This window comes from Ahaetulla prasina, chromosome 18 (genome assembly GCF_028640845.1).
Source record: "Ahaetulla prasina isolate Xishuangbanna chromosome 18, ASM2864084v1, whole genome shotgun sequence".
Taxonomy (NCBI): domain Eukaryota; kingdom Metazoa; phylum Chordata; class Lepidosauria; order Squamata; family Colubridae; genus Ahaetulla; species Ahaetulla prasina.
This window is the reverse complement of record NC_080556.1, coordinates 7,003,512-7,025,842: the sequence shown is the minus strand read 5'-3', so window position 1 is coordinate 7,025,842 and position 22,331 is coordinate 7,003,512. Positions and strand designations below refer to the sequence as shown.

Below are 22,331 nucleotides of genomic sequence, written 5' to 3'. Positions count from 1 at the left end.
GAAGGGAAGGGAAGGGAAGGGAAGGGAAGGGAAGGGAAGGGAAGGGAAGGGAAGGGAAGGGAAGGGAAGGAAGAAGATAAACGGGAGAGAAGGAAAGAAAAGGAGGAAGGAAGGAAGGAAGGAAGAAGAGAGACGGGAGAAGGAAAGAAAAGGAGGAAGAGAAGGAAGGAAGGGAAGGGAAGGAAGAAGAGAGACAGGAGAGAAGGAAAGAAAAGGAGGAAGAGAAGGAAGGGAAGGGAAGGGAAGGGAAGGGAAGGGAAGGGAAGGGAAGGAAGAAGAGAGACGGGAGAGAAGGAAAGAAAAGGAGGAAGAGAAGGGAAGGGAAGGAAAGGGAAGGGAACAGAAGGGAACGGAAGGGAAGGAAGAAGAGAGACGGGAGGGAAGGAAAGAAAAGGAGGAAGAGAAGGGAAGGGAAGGGAAGGAAGAAGATAAACAGGAGAAAAGGAAAGAAAAGGAGGAAGAGAAGGGAAGGGAAGGAAGAAGAGAGACGGGAGGAAAGGAAAGGAAAGGAAAGGAGGAAGAGAAGGGAAGGGAAAGAAAGGAAGAAAGGAAAATATAAGAAGGGAAGGGAAGGGAAGGGAAGGGAAGGAGGAAGAGAAGGGAAGGGAAAGAAAGGAAGGGAAGGGAAGGGAAAGGAAAAAGGAAAGGAAAGGAAAGGAAAGGAAAGGAAAGGAAAGGAAAGGAAAGGAAAGGAAAGGAAAATATAAGAAAAGAAGGGAAGGGAAGGGAAGGAAGAGAGAGAAGGAAAGGAAAGTTCAGACAGGTCTAAAAATATGCAGACTGCACATGTAAATAAGGAGAGAAGCAAAGGAGTTTCCCAGTGGGAAAAGCAAAGTGCCTGGCATGGCACTAGCAGAAATGAAGCGAAGTGCAAAGTTAAAGGTAAATTCTATTCAAAAGTACATATACAATATAATATTCTGTACATTCAGCAGAACTCAGCATGGCCCGCCAACAAGGAAAAGCGAACTCTCGGGCAGAAGGGTTTGTATAAAATATCAGGATTGCGCCTTCCAATTTAACGCCCGAAAAACTGCTGTTTGTGAACTTGAAACACCTGGTTACTGACGCCCCACTTTTGCCACCACCCTCCCATCCCCCTTCTTGTTTTCCAGACCTAAATCTTCTCACTACTGCAACCAGCCCCTTCTCTACAACCTGGTGGGAAGCATCGTCCTGACGTTCTTCGCTACGGGTGCGCGAAGGCTTCCAGCAGAGCATCACGAGTCATCGGGGATGCACGCGTATCCCCACGACACCACTGAGCGACCGCAGCCCTTTATGCGTCGCTCCAAGGCATCGCGTCGTTCTTTTCGCTTCACAAATCTAAAACATTTGTGCTGCGGAAAAAGACAAGGGGGGGGGAGAGGCGTGTACACCCAGAAGTGGGCTTCAAAAATTTTAGCAAGGGGTTCTCTGCCCGGTTGCTGGGTGGGCGTGGCCTCGGTGGGTGTGGCCTAGTCGGTTTCCTGCACCACGGCAGGGGGTGTGTGTGTGTGTTTTTGCCCTCCCCAGGCTCCAGAGGCTTTTCTCAAGCCTCCGGGAGGGCGAAAACAGCCTCCCCAGGCTCCGGAGGCTGGAAATGGGCCCTTCCTGAACTTCCGGTAGGCCCGTTTTTTCTCCCTCCCCGAGCCTCCGTGCGTGCCCTACACTTATCTGCATCCAAAACGGGCCGTGTGGGGACTCCTGGGTGGGGTGGGCCAGGAGTGGGATTTGGGGGTTCTCCGAACTGCACAGAATCTTAGCTACAGGTTCTCCCGAACCCCTGAGAACCTTCAGCAGCCCCTCCCCTGTGTATACCTCACGCGAACAGACTGCCACGGATGCCCTTCAGGATTGCGCAGAGCTCGACCTGTCGCTTCTGCCTGCATGCCCATCTCCATAAGCTCATTTTCCTCCCCCTTACTCTCCTTTTTTTTAGGGCTGGCTTTGATCTTAGCCATGACGCCGCACATCCCTTGGGAGCTGAGAGCCACCATCTCGGTTTTTGGAGTTGCCTCTTTTGCAGAAGGAGCTTATATCACTCTACTCACTGCCTTGGCCCCACAATGCGTATGTAGCTCATGCCTCCATCAGGTTTCATCCCATTGGGGTAAAAAAACCCCAAAACCTTGTACAGGCAGACCTTGATTTAGCAATAGCAATAGCACTTAGATTTATATACCACTTCACAGTGCTTTACAGCCCGCTCTAAGCAGTTTACAGAGTCAGCCTCTTGCCCCCAACGATCTGGGTCCTCCTTTGACCCACCTCGGAAGGATAGAAGGCTGAGTCAACCATGAGCCAATTGGTCAGGATCGAACTGCTGGCAGTGGGCAGAGTTAGCTTGCAATACTGCATTCTAACCACTGGAAGGAAGGAAGGAAGGAAGGAAGGAAGGAAGGAAGGAAGGAAGGAAGGAAGGAAGGAAGGAAGGAAGCAATAGCACTTAGACTTATATACCACTTCACAGTGCTTTATAGCCCCTCTCCAAGCGGTTTACAGAGTCAGCCTCTTGCCCCCAACAATCTGGGTCCTCATTTGACCCACTTCGGAAAGATGGGAGGCTGAGTCAACCTTGAGCCTGGTGAGATTTGAACTGCCAAATTGCAGCCAGCTGGCAGTCAGCAGAAGTAGCCTGCAGTACTGCACTCTGACCACTGCGCCGCCGCGGCTCACTTACGAACACAATCGAGCTCTGTTGCTAAGCGAGACAGTGGTTACGTGAGTTCCGCAACACTCTACGACCTTTCTGGCCGCAGTTCTTAAGTGAGCCACTGCAGTTGTTAAGGGAATCACACGGTCGTTAAAGTGAGCCCGGCTGCCCCATTGACTTGGCTTGTCAGAAGATCCCAAAAGGGGATCACGTGGTCCCAGGACACGGCAACCATCATAAATATGAACCAGTTGTCGGGCAGTGGTGGTATTCAGTCGGTTCTATTAGGTTCGCCTGAACCGGTAGCGGCGGCTGCAGGAGGCTCCGCCCACCTGCCCGGATGTCATCAACGTCCCGTTTTTGATGCTCTACGCATGCGTGGAAAGTTCTGCACATGCGCGGAGGTGGCGCGCGCTCACATTTGCGAAGGTAAATGAATACCACCCCTCTTGTCGGGCATCCGAACGTAAATCACATTGACTGTAGGGATGCTGCAACAGTTGTTAAGTGTGACGAACACTCCTAAAAAAACCACTTTTGTCAACTCTCAATGGTCACTAAATGGACTGTTGTAAATCGAGGACTACCTGCACCTGAATCAGACCAAACCTGGACTGTTTCATATACTTCTACGAGTTCATTTTACCGTGGAGGGATGGCATTAGACTGATTTCCCAAGGAAAGGTTTCCGATCCTAAAAGAAGGTCTGTTCTGAATCCTAAGGGAATTCCTTGCACCGGAGGGTAATTCTGAATAAAGACCGCTTCAATTAAAATATTAGAAAACAATTTCAATTCCTTTATCATAAATAATATATATATACTTATCTTTCCTAGGTCAGAACCACTCCTGAGCTCTATTACCTCTCGATGATTCTGTCAGTGGCTAGCATAATATCGGCCAGTAAGTATTGCGATTTTTCTTTGTACAAGTTAAAGGTAAAGGTTCCCCTCGCGCATCTGTGCTAGTCGTTGCCGACTCTAGGGGGCGGTGCTCATCTCCGTTTCAAAGCCGAAGAGCCAGCGCTGTCTGAAGACATCTCCGTGGTCATGTGGCCGGCATGACTCAACGCCAAAGGCGCACGGAAGGCCGTTCCCTTCCCATCAAAGGTGGCCCCTATTTTTTCTACTTGCATTTTTTAACGTGCTTTCGAACTCCTAGGTTGGCAGAAGCTGGAACAAGTCACGGGAGCTCACCCCATTACGCAGCGCTAGGGATTCGAACTGTCGAACTGCCGACCATTTGATTGACAAGCTCAGCGTCTTAGCCCCTACAAGTTGGCAGTGTGCTATCTGCAGCGATCTGACTTTTGTTACAAGTCGGCTGTGTATCTTCTGTGGTTCCAAGTTGGTGCTGAGACACAGAAGCAAAATATAGGAGGAAAATGAAAAGATCACATTCGTCTTTTAAATCGGTGCAGGTCGAAAAAAAATGAGCCCGAACCTGCCTTTTTTTTTTTTTTTTGTTTACATTTATATCCCGCCCTTCTCCGAAGACTCAGGGCGGTTTACAGTGTGTAAGGCAATAGTCTCATTCTATTTGTATATTTACAAAGTCAACTTATTGCCCCCCCAACAATCTGGGTCCTCATTTTACCTACCTTATAAAGGATGGAAGGCTGAGTCAACCTTGGACCTGGTGGGACTAGAACCTGCAGTAATTGCAGGCAGCTGGTTTTAATAACAGGCTTCTTACAGCCTTGAGCCACCACGGCCCTTTATTTAATATTCAGAGCAAATGGTATTTTCTGCACAATCTACTCCAAGCCTCTAGTGGCTCAACAGACTAATGCAGTCTGTTATTAACAGCAGCTGCTTGCAATTACTGCAGGTTCAAGTCCCACCAGGCCCAAGGTTGACTCAGCCTTCCATCCTTTATAAGGTAGGTAAAATGAGGACCCAGATTGTTGGGGGCAATAAAAGTTGACTTTGTATATAATATACAAATGGATGAAGACTATTGCTTGACATAGTGTAAGCCGCCCTGAGTCTTCGGAAAAGGGCGGGATATAAATGCAAATAAAAAAAAAAGATTGGCTATTCGAGCCTTTCCTAATTTGGGGCTCAGCAGATAAGCAGGGAAAAAACTGCCTCCTTCTCTCGCTGCATAATCCACGGGTTTTAACACCCACCCATTCAGAAAACGGGGCTTCGGCAATATTCGATCTATAAGACACAGAGACATTTTCACCCCCTTTTGGGAAACGAAAAAAAAGTACGTCTTATAATCCGAAAAATACGGTACCTATCATTCCTTCACCCTGTGACTCTTTCTCTCTTGCAGCCTATTTTTCCTTCTTGGGGTTATTCTGGCTTGCCAATGTCATTTCTCCTGGACTGACGCTGGACAAGAAAGCCAAGACAGGAATCTGTTACGAAGCGGTCTCTGAATGCGGCTGCCTTTGGCACGTCTGACTAGCCGTGCGTGACCACTGGATTCAGCCAGACCCATGAAAAAAAACAACAACACAACTTTCTGCTAAAAGGATTCTACCTTGGTTTCGTTTTCTTTGTCAAGGAGAAGACAAGAACATATCCAGGGCACCTTGGAAAGTCCCTGAAGGCTGCCAAGAGCGGAATTATGGAAGCCCCCCTTGCGATTCCAGGGACGGTTCAATTTAAACAAAGTGACAGGGCGAGAGCACTATAACTCTTCCAAAGTAGCAAAGTAGATAATTTCAGGATTAAATTCGAGGCCAGTGATGGCTAACCTTTTTGCCATCGCGTGCCAAAAGTGGGGGGAGCACAGAGTGGTCACACGTGTGCGTGCCCAAACCCGTAATTCTATGCCCCCCGCTCTCCCCAGCCATGCACATGCGACACACACACACACATGCTCCCTCCGCTTTTGGCACATGATGGTACGGTGGGCCCAAGAGGCCCGTTTTTTGCTTCCCCCAGTTGGGAAAGGGACTGTTTCCAGCCTTCGGGGGCATGAGAAAGGCCGTTTCCGCCCTCCCCAGGCTCCTAGAAAGGCTCTGGAGCCTGCAGAGAGTGAAAAACGGGCCTTCCCAGTGGGCCCAGAAGGCCCGGTGCGCACATGCGTGCCAGAGCTGAGCTCGTATGCCCATCGATATGGCTCCGTGTGGCCACCTCTGGCACGCCTTCTATCACGGTTCTAGGCAATACGTGTATCATCTCCCAAGCACAGAATTGAAGAAAAGGTATCTTTCCTCAATCTACAATCAACCTGAGTGGAAGAATTTGCCTTTTGAGGCTGCAGCTGAGAGGTGTGAAAAGCAGAAAAAGCCTTCGTAGTTTTGCAGCACTGATTTTATGCCATCCGTCCACGTACAGTGTGAATGCTGCAGCCTAAGCACATGGCAGAAGCTCCATAAAGCTTTCATACTATGATCGGAAAATTTGCCACTGACTTATTCTACTAGACAGTCACAAGCCAGATGACCTGTCATGTTATATAAGACCAGGGGTGAAATCCAGCAGGTTCTGGAGAACCGTTAGCGGAAATTTTGAGCAGTTCGGAGAACCGTTAGCGGAAATTTTGAGCAGTTCGGAGAACCAGCAAATACCATCTCTGGCTGGCCCCAGAGTGCGGTGGGAATAGAGATTTGGCAGTATCCTTCCCCTGCCACACCCACCACACCCACCAAGCGACACCCACAGAACCAGTAGTAAAAAAAATTGGATGACACCACTATATAAGACCCTTAAATCAATAAATAATGTTAATAAATAAATACCCCTGTACCATTTCATTGTCTTCTGTTGAGCACTCAAACAGCAATACTCCAATACCCTCAAAACAGATAAGTTCAGTGGTAAACTGCTTTAAGAATAAAATAACCCAATTATCCTTAGCAAAAAAGGAATACATAAAAAGTGTTTTTGCAGTTGCTCATCTCCACCGCATTTGGCCACCTAATGAGAAGGAAGGACTCCCTGGAGAAGAGCTGAATGCTGGGAAGGATGGAGGGCAAAAGAAGAAGGGGACGGCAGAGAACGAGGTGGCTGGATGGAGTCACTGAAGCAGTAGGCATGAGTTTAAATGGACTCCAGAGGATGGTAGAGGACAGGAAGGCCTGGAGGAATGTTGTCCATGGGGTCGCGATGGGTCGGACCCGACTTCGCAACTAACAACAACAACATCTCCACCTCAGCCCTATCTAGAAAAGACTCTATGGAGTCTAGAAAAACTCCATAAATGAATATTAGATTGTTGCTCCTGCTCTTGTAATAGAGAAAGGGAAACCAGGCCTAGTTCTCCATTTCCTTAGCATGGTCAAATCCGGATATTATGAAACCAGCTTCCGTCCGCAGCCTTCTAAATGATGGCGCCTAACAGATCCTGGCTGATCTGGAAAAGATCATCAGGATTGGATCTCGTTGGCTCTCAGAGACAACAGATAGAGCGAGCCGCAGCTAAATTGGTAAAGAATAACACTTCCAGAAGATGGCAACACCAACAGCATCCTTGCCTTGCAGGGGTCACCAGAAAAGGGGATCTGATACTGGACTTTGCTAGTCTAACTACATCTCGAAGACCAAGGACTGCTCGGGTTTTTTTCTTACAGAAAATCAGACTTTTATTCAGGTAGTCCTCGAGTTACGACCAGAACCCGAATCTAAAATCTATGTTGCTAAGCCGTGAGTTTGCCCCATTTTACGGCTTTTCTTGCTGGAGTTGTTAAGCGAATCGTCGCATTTCTTCCGTGAATAACACGGACGGTTAAGCGGATGCGGATTTCCCCGTCGACTTTGTCGCAAAAGCCGGGTGGCACGACGCCCGGGGACGCTGGGACCGTCATAAATGTGAGTCCGCGGCCAAAGCATTTTGAATTTCGATCGCGCGATGGTGGGGATCGTGACGGCTGTGGCGGTCGTAAGTGCAAAACACAGTCACAAAGTCTCCCCCCCCTTTTTTTTCAGCGCCTTTACAACTTTGAACGGTCCCTAGACTAGGGGTCTCCAACCTTGGTCCCTTTAAGACTTGTGGACTTCAACTCCCAGAGTCCCTCAGCCAGCAAAGCTGTCAGTCAGCAAAGCAAAGCTGGCTGAGGGATTCTGGGAGTTGAAGTCCACAAGTCTTAAAGGGACCAAGGTTGGAGACCCCTGCCCTAGACGAAGCGTCGTAAGTCGAGGACTACCTGTATTTCTTTTATGAGCTTCTGATTGGGCTGCGGGAATAAGCTCCCGTGGCTTGCTACGGTGGCAAGGGTCGCCCACCCGTCCTGCACCCAAACCACCCACCCACCCACCCAAAATTGGGAGGCTCCTTACCGGCCGGCTAACGGCTTCAGCCTGGAACTGAAACTACGCGGTCGAAACAGCCGAGAGGCTGAAGAAGCGGCCGGAGCGAAAGCAGCAGTTCTGATTGGCTCCGCGGACAGGAAGTGGCGTTGGGTCCGACGCCCAGGAAGGTTCCCCCAAGGCCTCCAAACCGGAAGTGGGACGGGGACGGTCCTCCCGGCTATAATTTCCCCCCCCACTCGGCCTCTGCTGCCAAAGGGGAGATGTGATTGAAGGAGTGGGCGGGGTTCGCCTTCTCATCCACCCGGGGGAGGCTGGAGAGGAGGAAGGAGCGCGCGTGGGTAAGGGAGGGGCGAGGCCAGGGAGTGGCATTGCGGGAGGGGTGGGGTGGGAGGGGTTTCCATAGGGAGGAGTTGGGGAGGGGAGATGTCGGATAGGAAGAAGGGGTGGGGTGGGATTGCGGGGGGCTTCGAAAGCGCTGGACCTGAGCTGAATCAGCAACTGGAAGTGGGGCCTCCGCCCCCTTGGCACAATGCTAAGATCACGAACCCCGCTGCTAAAATTAAAAAATAAAAATAAAAATAAATAAATTAGCAACTGGAGTGCATCCCTCAAACCTGAATATAACATTTTTCTTGGCCCCCAAATGCCTTCCAGGGAGAGAGAAAGAGAGGGAGAGATGGGGGGGAGGGAGAAAGAGGGAGGAGGGAGGGAGAGAGAGGGAGGGGGAGGGAGAAAGGGAGAGGGAGAGTGGAGAGGGAGGAGAGAGGGGTGGAGGAGAGAGGGGTGGAGGAGAGAGGGGTGGGAGGGAGAGATGGGGAGAAAGGGAGGGAGGGAGGAGATGGAGGGAGAGGGGGGAGGGAGAGAGGGAGCAAGGGAGAGATGGGGAGAAAGGGAGGGGGAGAGGGAGAGGGAGGGAGAGATGGCGGAGGGAGGGAGAGGGAGGATGGAGGGAGAGAGAGAGGAGAGATGGGGGAGGGAGAGAGAGAGGGAGGGAGGGAGAGAGAGGGAGAGAGGGAGAGGAGAGTGGGAGAGGGAGGAGAGAGGGTGGAGGAAGGAGGGAGAGAGAGGGGTGGGAGGGAGAGATGGGCAGAAAGGGAGGTGGAGAGGGAGGGAGATGGAGGGAGAGGGGGGAGGGAGAGAGGGAGCAAGGGAGAGATGGGGAGAAAGGGAGGGGGAGAGGGAGGGAGAGATGGCGGAGGGAGGGAGGGAGAGGGGGGAGGGAGGGAGAGAGAGAGAGGGGAGGGAGATGGAGGGAGAAGGCTGCAGCCCCTTCCCCCTTTTTTCCCCCCAAATTAAGAGAGTTTCTACCTATTCATCCTATGGCAGGGCCCTCTCCTGTCATTTGCCGTGTAGCAGATGACTTAAAATGGCTTCGAGGGGAACCATGGAGACCAGCAAGCTGAAGCAGAACTTGGAAGAGCAGCTGGACAGGCTGATGCAACAGCTGCAGGATCTGGAGGAGTGCAGGTAAGGGACGAGGGGAGGAGGGGGCGCATGCCCTTGCGGACATGACTAATCTGCCGTGGATCCTTGGATCAAACGTGAGAGGGAATGGGGCAGATTTCAGAGTTTACCAGCTCTGAAGTTGACGTGTGTGGGGTGGGGGGGTGGGGGGGTTTTCTTCTGCTTAGCAAAACGACTGCTCCCATGTTTCCGCCCCAAAGCATCATGTGCAACCAGATACCTCCTGCATAAAGCCCAGGTGAACTTGGAAAAAGTCATTTTGCCGAATTCCTCAGCTGGTCAATGCCAAATATTTATTTGCTACAATCATTTGCATCAAGACGAGAGCCCAGGATTTTTGGGAAGGAGATTCAGTGTGTGTGGGGGACGAGGGGGGAGGTTGTACACACTTGGGTTCTTTTTATTGATTTTTGTTTTTAAGAGTATACCACAGTTTTGTGTGTCCCAAAAGCTTAAAATTGCCGTTTGCCGTAAGCATAGCTAAATATTCCCTGGTGCGCCGTTTGCTGCTATGTTGCTTCAGTTTAACCATTCCTGCTATAGGTAGGTTACTTACCCTAGATTGGGAATATAGGTAGTCCTTGACTAACAACAGTTCGTTTAGTGACCATTCAAAGTTACAAAGGCACTGAGAAATGTATGGTCACATGATCAAAATTCAGACACTTGGCAATGGACTCATATTTATGACAGTTGCAGTGTCCTGGGGAGACGTGATCCCTTTTTGGCAAGTAAAGTCAGTGGGGAAGTCAGATTCCCTTAATGTTACTAACTTCACTGCACTGATTCGCCTAACAAATGTGGCAAGAAAGATGTAAAATAGGGCAAAATTCACTTGACAAGCATCCCACTTAGCAACAGAAATTTTGGGCTCCATTGTGGCCATGAGTCGGGAACTACCTGTATGCTGCTAGATAAAGGTAAAGGTTCCCTTGACACGTATGTGCTAATCGTTCCCGACTCTTAGGGGGCGCTGCTCATTTCCGTTTCAAAGCCGAGGAGCCAGCGCTGTCCGAAGACGTCTCCGTGGTCATGTGGCCGGCATGTCTCAACGCCAAAGGCGCACGGAACGCTCTGATCTTCCCGCCAAAAGGGTCCCTATTTTTCTACTGGCATTTTTTACGTGCTTTCGAACTGCTAGGTTGGCAGAAGCTGGGATAAGTCACGGGAGCTCACTGTTTTGACCTAGGCCCAAATAGTTATTACCAGACACAATCAATCTTAAACAAACATATTTTATTAGAACAGCTGAGAAATACTTCATTTTTAGCTTAGTCCAAATTAATTCCAAAACAAAGTCCTTCAGAAAAAGTCCTTCGACCTTATCACAAACCTTTGTCTTCAAGGTTTTTCTTGGCAAAGCCCCACAAAGTTCATAAACAGGAAACGCTGACTAGAAACAATTGTAGCAACGTTGCTTTCCTACAAAGAGCCCAAGCGCTATTGCTGCTCTTTTAAGCCTTATATGAGGGGCCAATGATCTCCTGGCCTTACTCCTGAGTCATCCTTTTTGCTTTAGCTGCTCTTGCCTTCTGGCAGTTCTTCGCATATGTGCACTAGGAACAGGCTGTTCCTGTTCCTCTGCCTCTTTGCTGTCCGCCTCTGGAGGCTCCGGAGTCTGTGCATTGCTCCCAGATGGCCTTGGCCCATCTCTGCCTCTGACGCAGAGCCCTTGTCCTGACCTTCCCTTGACTCCAGGACTGGCCCATTGTCCTCCCCAGTCTCCTCACTGTCCTACTCTGCTGCCAGCTCCGCAGGCTGCTGGCGGACCACAACACTCACCCCATTACGCAGAGCTAGGGATTCGAACCGCTGAACTGTTGACCTTTCGATTGACAAGCTCAGCATCTTAGCCGCTGAGTCACCGCATCCCTATTGCTACCTGCAGCTAAAACCATACTGCGATTGGCTCCCTTGCAGAGACGAACTGGATGTCAGTGAGTACGAAGAAACCAAGAAGGAAACACTTGAGCAGCTGAGCGAGTTCAACGACTCCTTGAAAAAAATTATCTCTGGCAATATGACCTTGGTAGATGAGCTCGGTGGGATGCAACTGGTGAGCATTTGGCTTGAATTTGGGTGATTGTATGTCAAATATCTCCTGCATTTTTCTAGATTCCTTTTGTTTCCAAAGCGAAGGATGGGTATTTTAAGAATTCCTGGGTCCTGGGAATTCCAGGAACTGGGTATGTCTAGTTTAGTGAAAAGAAGGACTAGGGGAGACATGACAGCAGTGTTCCAATATCTCAGGGGCTGCCCCAAAGAAGAGGGAGTCAAGCTATTCTCCAAAGCCCCTGAAGGTAGAACAAGAAACTAATCAAGGAGAGAAGCAACTTAGAACTAAGGAGAAATTTCCTGACACTTAGAACACTCAATCAGTGGAACAACTTGCCTGCAGAAGTTGTGAATGTGCCAACACTGGAAGTTTTTAAGAATATGTTGAATAGCCCTTTGTCTGAAGCCATGTACGGTTTCCTGCCTAAGCAGGGGGTTGGACTAGAAGACCTCCAAGGTCCTTTCCAATTCTATTATTCTAAATTCTAATCCTTGACTTATCACAGTTCATTACAACAGAACTGAAAAATATGACATATGGCCGTTTTTCACAGTTATGACCTTTAGAGCATCACTTGATCAAAATTCGGATGCTTGGGAATTGTTTCCTATTTACGACCGTTGTTGTGTCTCAGGGTTTACGTGATCCCCTTTTGAGACCTTCTCACAAGCAAAGTCAATGGGGAAGCCAGGTTCACTTTAACAACTGGCTTACTCACTTATCAATCGCAGTGATTCACTTAGCAACTGTGGCAAGAATAGTCACAAAACGGGGCAAAAACTCACCTGACAAATGTCTCGGTTAACAAGAGAAATTTTAGGCTTAATTGTGGCCGTAAGGTGAGGACTACCTGTAATGTAGTTAAGAGGATTGACAAGTCCAGTACAGTAAGATTAAAGATTAATATGAGCAATAATGTTTGTTATAAAATAATAATGACCACGGAAGGCATGTTAACTTGCTTGCAGTCCAACTGTTGCTCTTAACCGCAGAACTATACGGTGCTCTGGTTTTATAAATTAATGCTTCAGGTATTAAAAATTGCAAAAGCTGGCTGCTTTTTAAGTGACTAATGAACAGGAAGCATCCCATGTGCTGATAGCAAAGGAACTTCTTAGAGGTTCAGTGCCCCTTGCTAGTTCATAGAAATAACTCATGATAATAATATTTATCGTATCCATGTAACACGAAGTAACCTTGTCTATTGATATTCGCTACAAGTTATTTACATTTTATCTTTTAGGCTATACAAGCCGCCATTAGCCAGGCTTTTAAAACTCCAGAAGTCATCAGAATGTTTGCGAAAAAACAGCCTGGGCAATTGAGGACAAGATTGGCTGAGGTGAGGATGTTTTCCTTTTGTCCAAACAAACAAACGCTGTTCTTTTAATAAGTGAAAAGGCATGAAGAGTGTTACCGCTTTCCTTCTGAAAAACAAAATATTTTGGGGGGCCAAGACGGAAATAAATGGTTTTATTTCGAGAATCGGGGTCCCCGCTGACAGGTTCCATTTTATTTCGCCATCCTTTTCTTAAATCTTGTTTTTTAATAGATTGACCTAGCCTGGGAACCTGCATGGTTAACAATGATTGAAAGTGATTTTGGGGTTGGTATTGTTGTTGGTTTTTTTTGGTACGATTGACGCAAGTTGCTTAAACCTTGCACTGGTGTACGGAGCCTTGCCTGAGTTGTGTTGGCTCAACATATTCACAAGCGGTTTTGCTGTGAAGAAGAAATGGCAATCTTTTTTTGTCTTCTTGCTCTGACGAATAACGTCGTTCTGGAAGCCGGGAGCCACACTCCCCGGGCGAGCTTCCCAGCCCTCCAGTGTATAACTGATTCCCAGTCACAGGTGCGCGCCAACTTTATCCTCAAAGGTCACGTATGTAATTGGAGGCTGATAACGACTTCTCCTTTCCTGCTTAGATGGACAGAGACCTGATAGTAGGGAAACTGGGAGGAGACCTCTACACTCAGCAGAAGATGGAAATCCTCACGGCTCTCCGGAAGCTGGGAGAAAAGGTACTTTAGGATGGCACCCCCATCCCTGGAATTCCCACATAAGGACTTGATTTTGGCGAACTCAATTAAAACAGGACTTTTCTTGCTTCGTCCGATCTCAATATTTTAATGGAACGGAGCAGAGTTGAGAAGATTTTAAATGTAGCTTTGATCAGCTGATTATGCTTGGCCGTTCTGCTTTATGATACCTTATCGTGTACTTCATCTTGAAAGGGAAGTTGTGCCCTAGATAGTAAGATTAATTAACTGTATTCATATGTATTATACAGTACAAAATCCAGTTATATTACTTTTTTTAATATGATAGTTTCTGTCGTGTCCCATTCCCACTCCGACGCACGAGTCAAGGAAGTCCGTAACAGACTTGGCAACGAAGCCTTTGCAGCTTGCCAAGTTCCTTCGAGGTTTATCAGGGCAGGCAGGAGTCCAAGTTGTGACTTCAGTGATAGAGTCCGATATCAGCAAACTAGCTAAGACTTTGCTTGACTCAAGGTTGGAATGCCAAAAGCAGGTCCTTTATATAGGCTGTGGGGTGTGGCTCCATGACTCAGCATTTATCCAGGCCTGCCCCACCCCTCCTTCTGCTGGCGTCACCTCTCAGATCTCCAGAAGCGAGGGTACTCTGAATTGTCTTCAGCTGGATCTGCTGTCAGTAATTCCAGCACCTGGCTGGCTTCCTCTGACGGCTGAGCCAAAGGAACACACGCCGTATGAGTGAGGTTTATCGGGCTTGTTCGTTCACTCCTGGCATCCTCTCCGGGCATGGGGCCAGGGCCGGGGGCTGGACGCATGACAGGCCGTTCATCTTCATTATCAGACTCCGAATCTGATAACAGGCCCGGTTGGAGACGGGAGGGGCCCGGCTGAGGAGAGGAGGGAGGACGAGTCACAACAGTTTCCTATTCTTCCTTGTTTCCCGCACGAAGCCACAGGGTTGAAGTTTCTGTCTACATATCATTTAAATCAGAGGTATCCAATCTTGGCAAGTTTTAAGACTTGTGGACTTCAACCAGGGATGGGATTCAGGCGATTCGGGAGAACCGGATGCTAATTTTACATCGGGTTCACCGAACCGGTAGTTGCAAGGACAGGATGGCCCCACCCCTCCTTCTGCTGGCATCACCTCTCAGATCTCCGGAAGCGAGGGTCCTCCCACGCTGAATTGTCTTCAGCTGGATCTGCTGTCAGTAATTCCAGCACCTGGCTGGCTTCCTCTGACAGCTGAGCCAAAGGAACACATGCCGTATGAGTGAGGTTTATTGGGCTTGTTCGTTCACTCCTGGTATCCTCTCCGGGCATGGGGCCAGGGCCGGGGGCTGGAGGCATGACAGGCCGTTCATCTTCATTATCAGACTCCAAGTCTGATAACAGGCCCGGTTGGAGACGGGAGGGGCCCGGCTGAGGAGAGGAGGGAGGACAAGTCACAACAGTTTCCTATTCTTCCTTGTTTCCCACACGAAGCCACAGGGTTGAAGTTTCTGTCTACATATCATTTAAATCAGAGGTATCCAAACTTGGCAACTTTTAAGACTTGTGGACTTCAACCAGGGATGGGATTCAGGCGGTTCGGGAGAACTGGATGCTAATTTTACATTGGGTTCACTGAACCGGTAGTTGCAAGGACTGGATGGCCCCACCCCTCCCCTCCCAGGAGTCTCCAGGCAGCCCGTTTTGGATGCGAGGTAAGTGTAGGGCCCTTGGGAGGGCAAAAAATGGGCCTTCCAGAAGTCCAAAAATGGACCCGTGTCCAGCCTCTGGAGCCCAGGGGAGGCTGTTTTCGCCCTCCTGGAGGCTCGAGGAAAACCTCTGGAGCCTGGGGAGGGTCAAAACACGCCCCCCCCAAACGTGGCCATGGCAACCCACCATCTTTTACCGTTTTACGTTTTACCGGTTGCTAAAGTTTTTCAATCCCAGCCCAAAATTCCTCAGCCAGCATAGGTCCATAGGACTTAAGATGGACACCGCACTTCAAAAGCATTTGATGACCTCATTAGCAACTGAAAGTGTTCTTTTCTCTATCTGCTCAACCCATGAAATGACAGATGATTCAAATTGACTGCAGAGGTACCGTATCAGTGCTATACAGTCGACCGTGTGCTCTTTCTCCTTATTTTCAGTTGACCCCCAGCGATGAAATTTTCCTTTCAACGAACGCAGGAACGGCTCTCAACCAGTTTGAGAAGGTCTCGACCGATCTTGGTAAAAAAGAAAATTCTTTTCAGTTCGTTTTCTACCCACCCTTCTTTCGGGGCTCAGGTGTGCCAGTCCCACACCCCACAACAGCCGTTTCTCACTGCAAATGTCAGTTAAGAGCATTTAAATGGGTTTTAGTTTCTGGCTATGCTTCTCTCACATAATTCAGGTCAGTAAGCAAGAACGTGCCGTTTCCACACCCAGCAGTAGGTCAAAGACATCTACAGGTAGTCCTCGACTTATAGCCATTCGTTTAGTGACCATTCCAAGTTACAAAAGCACTGAGCAAAGTGACTTACGGCCGTTTTGTCACACTTAACGAACTTTGCAGCATCCCCATGATCACGTGATCAAAATTCAGATGCTTGGCAACTGGTTCGCATTTATGACGGCTGCAGAGTCCCAGGGTTGTGTAACAATCAGCTTTTGTGACCTTCTGACAATCAAAAGTAAATGAGGAAGCCGGAAGCACTTAACAGCTGTGTTACTGACTTAACCAATGCAGTGATTCACTTAACATCTGTGGCAGGAAAGGGGGTAAAACAGGGCAAAACTCACTGTGTCGCTTAGCAACAGAAACCTTGGGCTGCATTTTGGTTGTAAGTTGAAGACTACCTGCATCGGGAATGTTTTTTTTTTTCCCCTGAACGATTATCACAATCTTAGCCACTCTTAGATTCCAGCCGCTGTCTGCTTTTGACAAGGATTGTCACAAAAAATAAGTGTCGTGTCCCACTCCTCCGCTGACGGCCGGGTCAGGGAAATCCGAATCAGGCTTGCCTCTGCAGCTCTGCCCAAAGTCCTAGCAAAGTCCTCAGAGCAGGCAGGAGACCAGTAAGTGACTTCAGCAAGATAAGTTCGACTTTTGCCTGACTCAGAGACTGCCAGAAAGTAGATCCTTTATATAGGCCATGGGGTGTGGCTCCATGACTCAGCACTCATTAAAGCCTGCCCCTCCCTTCCTTCTGTTGCCTCCGCCTATCCAGTCTTCTGATGCGAGGGTCACTCCAATCAGCTGTTGTTGGAAGTAAACTTTCCTCAGGCTCACATGCTGTGGAGGAGGGGGAGGGGTCTAGCTGCTCCGTTTGCCTGGGCATGGAGCCAGGGCTGGGGCCGGGGGGGGTGCTCCCTCCTCTGCAGCTTGTCTGGGCATGGAGCCAGAACTGGGGCCGGGAGGCATACATTCCTCCGTGTTCGGGAGCAGATAAGCAGACCCCGGCTGCAGTGAGAGCGGACAAGACACAACAATAAGAGTCTCAAAGGGTCAATCCCATGACTGATCTTAATCGCCATGCAGACCGGGAATCCCCTTAGAGTTCACATCCTCCTCTGACCAACAGCTATACCAGTTGGACCTGATCAAACGTCAGGAAAATAATTCAGCCAAGGGAACCCGGTTCAAAATTTAATTGGTAGTTTAAAAGGTGTATTTTATGGCCAGAATAGAACAGAAAGGAACTTTCTTACGTCCTGTGTCAGTTAAAGAAGGGACACTTAAAAGAATTTTAATTTGTTTTGCTTGTTTTCCTTTGACGACAGGATCTGGGGATAAAGTCTTCGCCCTGGCAAGCTTTGAGGTAGAAAAATCAAAGCAATGAAGACTCCTTTTTTTCTTCTTTCCGGAGACTAGATGCATTGGACTCTTTTTTTTTAATCACGTTGTATTTGTGTGTTTCTTACGAACCTTTTGTAATATTTGTTATTCTAACGGCGAGTTAATCTAAAACAAACAGGTCGCAGCCTTTTCAAAGTCAGCAACGCGCATCTTGCAGCTGAAGCACAGAGGTACTTTCTAAAAACAACACAAAACAAAAAAACACCACCAAAAACATTACATCCTAATTTGCTGTTGTTGTCAGCTTTTGTGCAGTTCTGAGAGGTTGGCTCCCTCGCCTTCTGTGTCCATCAGATGCACCCTGACCAGTAAAGAGGTTGCACACAACGAGACAAAGCCTCTCTCTTTAGCAGCCTTTTCAATCTCTACAGCTGCGTTATGTTGAACTGCTTGCAGGAAATTGGTCGGTTTTTTTTTTTAAAAAAAAATGGGGAGTAGGGGCTGCGGAACGCAGGCAGCAGCCCTTGGTGGAAACGGTGCCTCTCTCAAATCCTAGATTGCCTACAAGCCGACCGCCTATTCTTCTAACCTGTTTGATGTCACTGGGTACGGCTGTACAGCACAGACACGACAGGGCAAACAATAGCACCCCTGTAAGGAATTTTCTGGGCCAGTTTAACTTTGTGCATCGGAATGACAGTGAGCACAGTGGGAAGCAGCCGAAAGATGCCGGGGGCCTCTGGCTTCCCTTGTGTTAAGCTCGTAGTGTTACAACTATGAGCTATTGTTCTGCCTATATGTTCTAAGGGCAGCACGAAACGGTGTCTTAAATAGAAGTAAGGGGCTACGGGGGGCCCTCCCCTTACGAGTGGCCTGTGCCGTTTCCTGAACAGGGATTTCGGTGCCCTGCGTCTGTTAGACCTCTCAAAACCGTTGTTTTGGTACGGAACGTTTTTTTAGCATGAATCGCGCAACGTTACGAATGTGTTGCGTTTTCAAGGCTAATTGAACCTTGGGAAATGAACCTTGGGAAATGAGTCAAATATTATCGACTAAATGTGTCTTCTGCTCCAAGTCGCCCACTCGGAAACAAAAGTGTTGCTTATTTCTGCATCTTATCAACTATTTTCAGCCCGTTCCAATTAAACCTGTGAGCAGCCAGTTGAGAAAAGCTCTCATTAAAAATAGGAACAAAGGGGGCGATTGTATTTGCTTGCTTTACAAACATCTGTTTTGGAGGAAGGGGGTCTGTGCCCCAACACATCCCCCCAAAGGGAAACCCAGTTCCCATGTTGCACCAAGTCATGCCGTGGTTGGCAGTGTTTTGCTTAGCGGGTTGCGTAAGCCCCGTCACCCGAGGCTTTAGTCAACAAGGTAATCGAACCAAGCTTTAACGTGATGCGTTAAAAAGGAGAAAGCAAGGCTCCTAGAGTGCCACGGAAACATTCAGCCCATCACTTTCTATGGTAAGACTATTCCTGTTGTGATGGCTGAATAATGGCCTAGCCAGACCAACAATTTGTAGTAGCTTCGTTATCGATGGTTAAGAATTTGTCTGATCCCTGCACAAGGCAAGCTTTGCTTTATGCGGTTGCGCCGGACTGTCACACCAGCTTTAAACAGGTGGCTCCTTCTGAACTGGCTTCTGTTGTTATGCTTGGCTCTCTGCACGTACTCCCCCGCCCATCCTCCTTTTTTGCACATGGCTCATCTCACTTTAATAAACCATCTCTGAGAAATGCATTTTATTTTCATGGTCCATTTATATTTCTCCCTTCCTCCCATCTTTTAGGAACACCAGGGCTTTCAAACAAGACATTCCATTTCGAATGTAGTTTGTGAGAAGGTAACAGTGGAGTTTATTTCATTTTTAGCTTCCGCGTTTGAAATGTTTGCTTAAAGTGGTTAGAAATACAGCCTAAGGAGTCTTAAAGTAGGCATTGGGCACTCTAAATCGTTTTTAAAATCCTCTCTGTAAGCAATCTTGATTATGTAATGTCTAGAAACGATTAAAAATATGTGTCTAATTGGATATGTTACTATAGGTAGATGAGATAGATAGATAGATAGATAGATAGATAGATAGATAGATAGATAGATAGATAGATAGATAGATAGATAGATAGATAGATAGATAGATAAATGCTGGTGTGACAGTCTAGGCAAAATAGGAACCCCGCCTTTCTGGATTTCTGAATATATAGGTTATTCTCATGCCTAAAAACTGGTTAGAAGGAATTGTATTTTGTGAACTTTCTGTCCTTTTCTCTGCTATTCAGTTTTCCCTACTTTCCTTAATTAAATGCTTCTTTGTGATAACCTGGCCATTCTCAGAAAATTCAGCCCTTATCTGTGAATTTCCTAGCTCTTAAGTGGTTTATTTGTTTTCTTCTGCAAGCCTCTGTTCTCTATTTTTCCCCCAATATTTATGTGTGATACTTAGTGATATTGCAATGTGTAAAATAAGATAGTTTGACATGGTGAGATTATTTTAATCTTAAACCGTTAGAATGCCACACCTTTTAAATGAGATTTTTTTTTTAAAAAAATCAAAAGACGCATCAATTTGATTTTCTAGCGTTGTAACTATTTGCCTTAAAGTGTCCCCCCAAATAATCATTTTTTGTGTGTTTATCCAAAGCCAAATACTAATTACCTGAGAGGCAGAGGTGGGTTTCAGCAGGTTCTGACCAGTTCTGGAGAACTGGTAGCGGAAATTTTAAGTAGTTCGGAGAACCGGTAGTAAAAATTCTGACTGGCCCCGCCCCCATCTATTCTCTGCCTCCTGAATCCCAGCTAATCGGGAGGAAATGGGGATTTTTACAATAACCTTCCCTGGAGTGATGTGGGAATGGAGATTTTACAGTATCCTTCCCCTGGAGTGGGGTGGGAATGGAGATTTTACAGTATCCTTCCCCTGTCACGCCCACCAAGCCATGCCACACCCACCAAGCCACACCCACAGAACCGGTAATAAAAAAAAATTGAAACCCACCACTGCTGAGAGGTGGATCTTACGCATTGTCTAATGTTAAGCGTTGTACACACTTCCCCTGAAAGGGGACCATGCAGAAGGATGCATTTTAAGCGTCCGTGGGCTTTGAAAGGGATGGAAGCAACTTGTTGGCTTCGGAATGCGTGCCTCGATTTTGAACCTCTCTTTGTTTTAAATACGAACCTTTCAACTCTCCAGTCGGTCTGATGCCTGTTTTTGTTGTCGAGAGAGCTTTCTAGCCGGGAGCCGAGCCCTCTCCTTCAGCAATTACATATAATCAGCCAAACAGGGACAAGGCAGGCCACATGGCACCTTCTGAAGCCGGCAACACCTTCAAAAGGCCTCTTGGTCAGCTATAAAAGGCAAACAGATGCCTTAATTGCAAATCTCCTTCCTTAGAGGAAGATGAAATTGGGCCAGAACTCCCCTCTCCTTCACACAGCATACTAATTAATGAGCCTCCAACCGAAGGATCCCGGAGTGATGTTTCCAGATCCCTTTTTTTTTCCTCGCAGCCTGCACGGAAGCCTTCAGCTCGTCTTAAATAATTAATTGTCATTACTGCCTGCTGTTCCCTGTGTACGTGCTCACGATGGGTCTCAGATCACAGCGATGGGTCTCAGATCGCAGCGTAGGTGCGCCCTTCCAGTTCCCGTCTGCTCTTTTTAAGGGCTTTTCATCTGAAGGGCTTCACCGGTTGTCAATTTCTGAGCCTGTGGGCTTTGATGTCCTTTTTAAGTGCTAAACCACAACTTGGAAAGTGCAGAAAAATGTTCGCTTCTGGGACCGAGAGGATTGAGATTCAACAGGGAGGAAAGGAGCAGGACTTTCGCCGCACCCGGGGAAGCTTACCTCTTAGTGAGAGCCTCAGATAAAAGAATTTGAGGAAATGTTCAACCAAAAACAGGGGGAGACTTTTTGAGCCTAACATGGCAAATGCAGGTTCCCCCAGCTTTTATCTCTGGCATTTTTATGGATTTCATTGGGACAACCTCAAAAAACGGGGCTCCCTCATTCTGCCCTGCTAGCCAATTAGTGAAAGGTGGTTTATTTGACTGGGAGAGAAACTTATTCTAAGAAAGATTTAATATTACGTGTGTCCGAAGTTTACATATCTAATACATGGAAACCAGAGGTGGGTTTCAGCAGGTTCTGACCACTTCTGGAGAACCGGTAGCGGAAGTTTTGAGTAGTTCGGAGAACCAGTAGTAAAAATTCTGACTGGCCGTGCCCCCAATCTATTCTCTGCCTCCTAAGTCCCAGTTGATCGGGAGGAAATAGAGATTTTATAATAAATCGGGAGATTTTATAATAAATGGAGATTTTACAGTATCCTTCCCCTGCCACGCCCAACAAGCCACGCCCACAGAACCGGTAGTAAAAAAAATTGAAACCCACCACTGATGGAAACGGATAGCTTGAAATAAATTCTACACTATTAGAACAGATCAGTCCTTCAACAGTGGGGAGATAATTGATACCCATTTCAGTGGATTTCAGACTTATTATAACGTTATGTGTAATTTATAAACGAGTTGCTTACAGATAGACACACTCGCACAATATATGCATGTATGTATGTTGTCTGTGTGTGAATGTATGTATGTATGTATATTCATTCCAGTACAGTTTTACCAATGAAACTGCCCTGCAGATATCTAAAGCTTAATTCTCAACATGTCATGTCATGTCAGGTTGGATTGATGAGAGTTTCTAGTCTTAACACTTCTAGAAGACTCCGAAGTTGAGAAGGCCGGTCTACACTGAACTGACTTTCCAGATAGGACTAGCTACTAACCTCATTTGGTCATACTGGAGATTAAAATTGGGATTTAACACAATAACAGAATAACAGAATTGGAAGGGACCTTGAAGGTCTTCTAGCCCAACCCCCTGCTTTTCTTGTATGACTCGAGTATATGCTTACATACACTTATTTATTTACTAGTCATTACATTTGCATCCTCCACCCACCCACCCACTCCATCAAAAATTATTCCTAGAAAATAATTTCAGGAGAATGATATAATGCTAAGAAAGGTGAAAGGAAAGAGAAGAGGACCAGGAGCGATGGGGCAGCGTCAGAAGAGCCGAAGGATCAGATTTCCCAAGGAAGGACCAGATCCTCCTGGATAAAATCTTGTCTACCGCACTGTTTTCCAACCCTGGGAACTTTTAAGTGTGGACTTCAACTCCCAGAA

The 22,331-nt window shown here is 47.5% G+C and overlaps 2 protein-coding genes across 6 annotated transcripts in view; one reads left to right on the top strand and one right to left on the bottom strand.

Annotated features, from left to right (window-relative positions):
- The window catches only part of NMNAT1 (nicotinamide nucleotide adenylyltransferase 1), a 36,193-nt gene that overhangs the window by 11,767 nt on the left and 2,095 nt on the right, over positions 1-22,331 (bottom strand). The window contains exon 1 of one of the 4 annotated variants that reach the window (XM_058161140.1): positions 7,873-7,995. The exons of 2 other annotated variants lie outside the window; for them this stretch is intronic. The gene's annotated coding sequence lies outside the window, so the exon portion shown is untranslated. Of the gene's footprint in view, positions 1-7,872; positions 7,996-22,331 lie in introns of those variants that run through there. One more of the 4 variants, XM_058161139.1, reaches the window with a different exon arrangement.
- On the top strand, positions 8,037-20,771 carry LZIC (leucine zipper and CTNNBIP1 domain containing). Of its 2 annotated transcripts, XM_058161144.1 has the most exons (7): positions 8,037-8,183; positions 9,172-9,312; positions 11,230-11,365; positions 12,609-12,707; positions 13,292-13,387; positions 15,505-15,586; positions 17,120-20,764. In XM_058161144.1, the coding sequence occupies exons 2-7, from the start codon at positions 9,212-9,214 to the stop codon at positions 17,176-17,178; spliced, it is 573 nt and encodes a 190-aa protein (XP_058017127.1). In that variant the 5' UTR covers positions 8,037-8,183; positions 9,172-9,211; the 3' UTR covers positions 17,179-20,764. The 2 variants fall into 2 exon arrangements, with proteins under 2 accessions (XP_058017127.1, XP_058017128.1); XM_058161145.1 differs by lacking the exon at positions 8,037-8,183 and having other exon boundaries at positions 9,209-9,312; positions 17,120-20,771.

Bases quoted from the DNA above. Each gene is read 5' to 3' on its own strand.
- LZIC (XM_058161145.1), top strand. From the start codon at position 9,212: ATGGCTTCGAGGGGAACCATGGAGACCAGCAAGCTGAAGCAGAACTTG. The intron at 9,313-11,229 runs GTAAGGGACGAG...GCTCCCTTGCAG, and splicing joins CAGGATCTGGAGGAGTGCAG to AGACGAACTGGATGTCAGTG. The intron at 13,388-15,504 runs GTACTTTAGGAT...CCTTATTTTCAG, and splicing joins TCCGGAAGCTGGGAGAAAAG to TTGACCCCCAGCGATGAAAT.